The sequence below is a fragment of the Euleptes europaea genome, chromosome 16 (assembly GCF_029931775.1).
Source record: "Euleptes europaea isolate rEulEur1 chromosome 16, rEulEur1.hap1, whole genome shotgun sequence".
Taxonomy (NCBI): Eukaryota; Metazoa; Chordata; class Lepidosauria; order Squamata; family Sphaerodactylidae; genus Euleptes; species Euleptes europaea.
The window spans coordinates 29,291,697-29,299,386 of NC_079327.1; the positions used below are offsets into that span (position 1 = coordinate 29,291,697).

Genomic DNA, 7,690 nt, shown 5'->3' on the forward strand with positions numbered 1-7,690 from the left:
TCCCCAAAATAAGCCCATTTTACAGATCTGCCAGTCAAGGAACAGAGAAGATAAAGAAATATCTATTTATGTCATTTCTAGCCTGCCTTTCTCCCATCAGGAACTCAAAGTGGAGGAAGGAGAGAACAGAACGGAAAGAGGGAAAAGGGGTCATAATCCCACATCAGCCAGAGAAAAAAATGAAACAGAGATAGAGTTAGTAATATAGAAAGAACAAAAGCAGAGAGGGAAGGGAAGATAAAGAATAAGGAGGAAATGGAGAAGGTGTGACAATCCATGACGGAAGCCATCTGAAAAAGATCAAAACAAGTTTGGCAGATTAACTTGCCTATTGCATATAACTATGACCATGAACTCTTATACTGAGTTTCAACCCATCAAGAGTTGGAAAGTATCAGGGCCTTTAACACTAGAGTGTTTGGTATGTGGTTACAGTTATCAACCTCAGGAAATGCCATTGTGCTATTTTAATGCTTTTAAATAATTCTAACTTTTACATAGCACTTCTAATAAATTATACTTTCAGTATTTATACATGGACTTATATATATTGTCTTTTCACCCAACCTTGGGTACCCAGCTTTTGTTTTAGGTTGTGTTTTATTCCCCTCCTTTTTTTTCCTGAAAAAACTAGGCTAACACATCATTCAAACTTGTGCTAGAAGACTGTAATCTAAACCATCCAGAACACATGTATAAGATTTGCACACAACCAGCATTACAATTCCAGCACCTACTGGGAGTCAAGGCATGAGTGAATACACATGAACCTGCTTTACACCAAGTCAGATCTTTGATCTCTCAAGGTCAGTACTGTACTCTGACTGGCAGCAGCTTTCCAGGGTCTCAGGCAGAAGTCTTTCATATCACCTACTACCTGATCCTTGTAAGTGGAGATGCTGGGGATTGAACATGAAAAGCAGATGTTCTTCCACTAAGCCACACTCCTTCTCAGACAATGTGGAAGGATGACTTCTGCCAATTCCTCCTTCTTGCCACAGCTTCCGTTGCAGCATGGTTCACTGTCTTACAGCCTTTCAGAGTGGTTTCTCAGGGGGTGCAGGAGTGAAGTGGGAAGAAGCAAAGATCCACTCCACTAATGTGAAATGCCTCCTGTTGAATAATCAGGTGGCAACAGTGGCCAGGGGTGCCTTCACTAGCTGCAGCCCCTCCTGGGCAGGAAAGATTTTGACACTGTGGTGCATGCCGTGGTAACATCCAGATTAGATTACTCCAGTGGACTCTACACGGGGCTGCCTTTGAAGACTGTCTGGAAGCTATAGTTGGTACAGAATGTTGTGGCCAGAAGGTTGACTGGAGTGATTCATAGCGACCATGTCACTCCAGTCTTGGTTCATCTACATGGCCTCCCAATTTGCTTCCGGACCCAGCTCAGGGTGCTTGGGGCCACCATGCCTTAAGGACTGCCTACTCCCATATCAACCTGCCCGACCACTCCAGTCATCTTCAGAGGCCCTGCTTTGGGTGCCCCTGCCATCTGAGGCTAGATGGGTGACAACTCAAGATGGGGACTTCTCAGTTGTGGCATCAAATATTTGGAATTCCCTCCCTAGGGAAATTCATCTGTTTCCCTCTATCATTGTCTTCTGTGAGCGGCTGAAAACCTTTTTGTTTTACTCAACATTCCATCACTAACTTTTATTAGCCCTCCTCCCTTTTTGTGAGCTTATATGCGTTTATGTGTTCATTGCCTTGGGGACCCTGAGTTGGGTAGAAAGGCAGTATAGGAATGTTTTAAATATATTAATTGAATAATGTGCTCTGTTTGCAGAGCTTCGGATACAGCACTGTAATCTGAATTGGTGTATGCCTTGTGTCCAAAAGTTGTTTCCTAAATGACACAAATACTAGCAAAGGAAACAAAACATTGAACAATACAGAAGGCAAGTATACACTTTCAATTCTAAATTATTTTTGAAGACAAGGCATCAGAGATTTATTTAAATTGGAAAACTGAGAGGACAGAACATACGGACACGTATAACAAAGTTGGCAGGGGCAAATTAAGGGTATTTCATTCTTTGAATGTTTGTGCAACATCTGAACATACTGTTTGTTCTAGATCAGACTTGTGCTATTATGCATCGGTTAGAAAGTTTACTGTTTAAAAGAAAAAAAGTTGTTTGCAATTTTGAGACATTACAAATCCTACTGTGATAAGACTGCTGACCCAAGGGTATGTTCTCTGGATGGCAAAGCCCATATGAAGTCAGAAGTAGGTTTATTAGTTTTATGGGAAAAATCAACTGAATAGCCTCTTCCCACAGGACTCACTCATATGCACATCTGTCTAGTCAGGGAAAGAGCAGTTCATGGAACTAGCCACAGTGAAAATAAGCCATGTTTTCACATTACATCTAAACTGAGCCTTATGGAACTTGTTGAGTACCTCTGCTTCTTGCTGCCTTTTCACATTTTCTTTTTTCAGAGTTAGACACTGCTGGTGGATTTCCGCTTTTTCCAGAAGAACAGCATCCAGCCTCTCCGTGAGGGCCTAGTTTTGACAGGAACCGAGATTAGAAAGTGACTCACTGGAAAGAAACACGAGTGCCGGCGACTCCTTGCAGGCATCTCATTTCCTCCCCTAAGCATTTCCATTCTCCCATGCCACAGAAACAGCAGCAATATCAAGTCATATTCACCCACTTCAGCACCCAAGCCTGGGGTTATTAATTCAGAACCATGGATTCTCTCTGATCCTGTTCCACTTACACTAAATCAGCAGAGAGATATTCATCGCATAGTTAACTACAATTATTTCCTCCCACGCAGATCGTTCTTGATTAGACAGCGCTGACAAAGAGAACTCGGCTGCAACCATGCCTTTGGTTCTGGGCAAAGAGGCTGGGAGCATTATAATGAACCCTGGAAAACTGAGTAAAAACTCAGTCCGTAGAAATTAGACTCTGAATAACCTGGAACAGCCATGCATAATGAGATCGCCTTCGTTGGAAATTTCACAAATGAACTTCAGACTTAGTCTAGGACCGCAGAAAGGGCAAGATCAAGAGTTATTATTAAGATTACTATAACACTAGGGTGGATGAACTAGCAGTGAAGCCTTCCTCCAAATTCAAGGGACCTTGCTCCAACAGTGGAAGGCTCCTCTACCGGTGGAACGGAACCTCTGGATCTAACTCCTTGTGAGAACTCATTGTCTAAAGCAGACAGCACAATCCTGCTCTCTGTGCCATACTTTTCAGATCATCAGCTTTCTACACCAAAACCCAGCAAATATTTAAAAATCAAATAAGAAGCCTGAACAGCACTTGCAAGTTTTAGCACGTCTTGTTCTATTCTTATGAACGTAAGCAGTCTCCAATATAAAAGAAAGTTCTTTACATTTCTGCTGATAGATTAACGACCTGCCAAGCAGCTAAGAGGAGGCGTCAGAGCTATACAACCCAAGCATGGCTCCCATTATACTGATCATCTTTCTTGACAGATGAAGCACCTTTGCACACTACATGAAACATAAAAGGACCATGTTCCCACCTGAATAATATCATCAGTCCCTCCAGCAGCAGGTTTTGACTTCAGTTCTTCAATCTCCTTTTCCAGTTCTGGGGGGGGGGGGGGCAGAAAGTATACGATCTGTAGATCTATTACATTTCAATAACTGCACATTTAGATGTAAATAACCACCAGAAATTAAGAGCTGCTCCAAAGTTTGCCCAGAAGCCCCACTGTTGTTTTCAATGGCAAACACATAAAATGCAAAAGCGAGGAGAGACGGGAAAGAACTGAGAGCTGCATCCCATCAGACAAGGTACCAAGGACAGAAGGATGTGACATTTCCAGACTGGACTGCAATCCCAGTGTTCAGTATGCAGCTATTTAAGCATCACCATTTTCACCAGGAGCATGTGCAGGTCAGACAGTCACAACAGCTGCATTCTGACATTGTGACTCCATTCAAACCCCAAGTGGGTGAAAACACAGCACTTCCCTGTGCTCATGCACACTACTAGCTTCTGTGTGTGTGTGTGTGTGTGTGTGTGGTCCCACTTCACTGGGGCATCTGCATTCAGACATCATGGTGAACTGGATCAAGCTGGGATGTTGATCCCAGGGAAGAGGTTGTTGGGGGAAGGAAAGGACATGCACAAGGTAAGAAACTGTGCTTGCCCACACACACAGCTTTTAACTGGCATTTAAATGATGCTTGTTATGACATCAGAAAACAGGAAATTCCCAGTAAGTCTGAAAGCTATTTTCTCAGCACTCTTCTTATTTGCTGCAGTTAATGGCAGCCTATCAGGGCATTTCTGCTTCTTCTCCCATTCACTCTGCCATGCTGCTTTAAGGTTCAATAAGTTACCTGCAGATCGAGACTTCACTTTCTGTAAAACTACCATCTGCTTCTTTGCAAATTTGATGAGCTCTTCTTTGGGCAATGTATCTAGCTGTAAAATTCATAAACATATATTGTCGTTTAAGAGTACGAACTTCATTACATCAAATATATCAAGTGCTTATTTCCATTTTGGTCTCTAACATCTACCAAGGAGTCCCTGTTCGGAACACCATCTCAGATGGATACAAGTTTGGCATTCTCCTGGCACAAGGACCAAACACCAACACCCTTGGAGGCCAAAGAAGATTTTTTTACTCCATCAGGCCTTGGACACTGGACAGCTTTTAAAAGTTTCCCATTTGTTTGTTTGTTTGTATATGCTTCAAATAACAATTCAGTTTTCAGATAATAGTATTTAGAGCATTTAATGAATATTGCTCTTCAACTATATTCATGTTTGTTCATCTAGAAACTGCCTTGTGAGCTACATCACTGAAAGGCATCATGTTTTAAATAAACAGGGCACATATGGAACTTTTCTGGCTTTGCTCAACTACTTCCACCCACGGAAACCTCATTCACTTCAAAATAGTTTGTGTCAACAAGGATGTCTGAGAAATATGCTAAAGTTCACAAGCACCGTGCAAATTTTCAGTTCCGCGACAGGGGTTTGCAAATGCTGCCCCCACTAGACCATCAAGACTTTCAGAACCTGTGAAGAAGGAAAACTGAGGAGTTCTGTTCTCAAGGGATCTGGTCAAGGCAGCCTGCTTTACCATACGTCCGGGTGGGGGGGGGGTTGCCCTGGATTGGGTACTGAAGGAGTGAGTTTTCTACTCTGCTTTCCCACATCACTGTGGTGTTTCTATGTACCTCCTGGGTTTTCCCTAACTTGCTTTGCTGCAACATTTTGGAAAAGATCACAGAAAAGCTGAGATTGCACCTACGTGGATGGGAAAGTCCAGATCTTCCCAGTTCTGTCCACATCTATGCTATTTTCCCTGCCCCAGTCCCCTGCAGCAGCCATTCCACCTTACCAAAGGGCCTCACAAAATCAGTAACTGACTATCACCACAGCATTATAACAATCTGTTATCACCTTCTCAAAATTCCTAGCATTCATTTTTTTTAAAAAAAAAAACTACCATAAGTCTCCAGCTCCTGTAGTTGCAGAGATATCCATTTCTTTTTATACAACGGAAAGGGCTAGAAACCTATTTAAAAAAATGAAAGCTGAGAACTCAGGAAATCTGGTAGACAATTTTGTATAATGCTACAATGATAACCAACTGCTGATTAAAAAAAACGAAAAAGATTATGGGGTGTGTGTGGGTATAGAAATTGTCGCCAATAGGGGACTGGAACAGGGAAAATGCAGGGAATCCCCACAGATACAGCAAATGCCCAGTTGCCCTTCAACGGAAGAGAGGCAGCGAAGACAGCCCCAGTTCCAGAAAGAAAGGCACAGTGCAGCCCAGAGAGGGCAGCTATTCCACATAGACCCTGATCCTGACACAGGAGTTGATCGCTGCACAACAATGGTTACAAACGGCATCTCAAATTAGTTTTTTTAACAGTCATGCTGAAAGGATTAACAAATCAGAGAAACTGGCCAAATGTCCTCAGAAGTAACTGAGGCATGCCAAACAGATAAAGGCTTAGGAGAACCTTTAGGTTAAATTGCTGGATGCTGTAAAAACTGCACTGTGACTTAACAAGACTGTAGCATGAATGAGTAATAAGGAAATGAAAAGCAAAATATTTGAGCCAGATCTTGCCAACTGCTCTTTCAGAAGTAGGGGTTGGCCTATCTGCTTCCGGCAACAGCTGCTAACTGTACTTGCCAAATAAACTCGGGAAGCATCCAAACATGCGTTTTTCCATGACTGTCGTGACTTCTCTTCCTGTTAATAAAGCAAAGCCAGCACATCCATCCTAATTTAAAAAAAAAAACAAAGTCACCCTACAAATGGAGGCTACCATGTTCTATTGCCGATCTGTATCATTTCTTTAAGAAGAAAACAAAAACTTACTTTTGACTTTCCTGTTCCGAGGGCAGAAGCTGCAGTCTCTGGTCCACTATCTTGCACCTGTAGCAAAAATAACATCCTATTATGTCAGAAATGAAACTTTATACTTATATCTTCACTCCTGTCTTTCTGACTAAATGTCCTTAGACACTTACAACAGTCAAAATGTAATATAGCAGATAAAACAAAATAAAGGAGTGCAGTCCACAACAGATGTCAAGCTGGCATCTTCATTCTACAGAATATCTGACAGAATACCTGCGTAATCCTAAAACCGTTCTGTAAACTGCTTAGGATAGCAACTAAGTTTCATTCCAAACGATGCCATGACACTATAAACATCTGCAGGGACAAGTACTCATCTGGTTGCTCTACTGCATGGTTGCCAACTTTCTTGGTCCAACTTGGCTTCTCCGCCACTGAAAGCTTCTTGACAGACAGCCATTTGATCAGCACAATGGAACTTAGCATGGGAATGCTGCAAAAGAGAACTGTGACCCTGCTGCCAAAGCAAATTTCAAAGGCCCAGAAGCCTTGCTAGAACAAGAGAGCTGACAACTCATTCCCCTGACTTACCTAAGGGACTCCATTCATGATGCTTCCAATAAACATTTGGATTGTTTCACAGCTCGTCCTGTTTTAGTGAGGTTATGAAGGTATGGGTCTGCACGTACTCCTGGTTCATTACCAGCTGCAGCCAACTTCAGTACAGGACTCATACTGGGGGCGGGGAAACTGAGAGGGTCCTCTATTGTCTGCACAGCTGAGGGGAGAGGACAGCCTCCTTTAGGCTCACTACTTCCCCACCCCACCCCGCAGTCATTACTGGTGTGAGAGAAACCATACTGACAATCCAGCCAGGAAAGGGACAAGTCTTGCAGGGATGATTAGCAGTAGGCAGCAGGGTGAATAAAAATCCATCATTATTATTTTTTAAATCAAAACATTGGATTTTTAAACATTTAAATCAGTTTTTTAAAATTTAAATGCTTTTTGAGGAAAAAGCTATAGTTTAAATAGTTTTCAGTTTAAGATACATTGTATTCCAAGGGTTATTCATCATGAAATAAGGATTAGTTTTTAATTATGTAGCATAAGACTGTATAGTCATGCAATGTTTATTTTTTTGGTAAATGAATTCCATTAATCCATTCACAATTTCATGCTCTTCCAGAGGTTTCTGCAAGATTATTTGGGGCAATTTTTCCATCAAGAAAATATTATCACAGATGCTTGGTTTTGCAGTTCTCAAAACTGAATTTTGTGTTTGCAGAGATAACATGCCTCTTCTTCACAGCAAAAACGTTTTCTCAACAGAGTTGAGAAAAAGACCTTAATCCCA

The 7,690-nt window shown here is 41.9% G+C and overlaps 1 protein-coding gene across 1 annotated transcript in view; it reads right to left on the reverse strand.

Annotated features, from left to right (window-relative positions):
• The window catches only part of GCC2 (GRIP and coiled-coil domain containing 2), a 33,600-nt gene extending 27,223 nt beyond the window's left edge, over positions 1-6,377 (reverse strand). The window contains exons 1-4 of the mRNA XM_056862009.1: positions 6,352-6,377; positions 4,343-4,427; positions 3,517-3,584; positions 2,411-2,515 (exon numbers count right to left, since the gene is read on the reverse strand). Of these exons, the coding sequence (XP_056717987.1) occupies positions 2,411-2,515; positions 3,517-3,584; positions 4,343-4,379 (210 nt within the window). The 5' untranslated portion in view covers positions 4,380-4,427; positions 6,352-6,377. The remainder of the gene's footprint in view (positions 1-2,410; positions 2,516-3,516; positions 3,585-4,342; positions 4,428-6,351) is intronic.
• Positions 6,378-7,690: the final 1,313 nt, after the last annotated feature.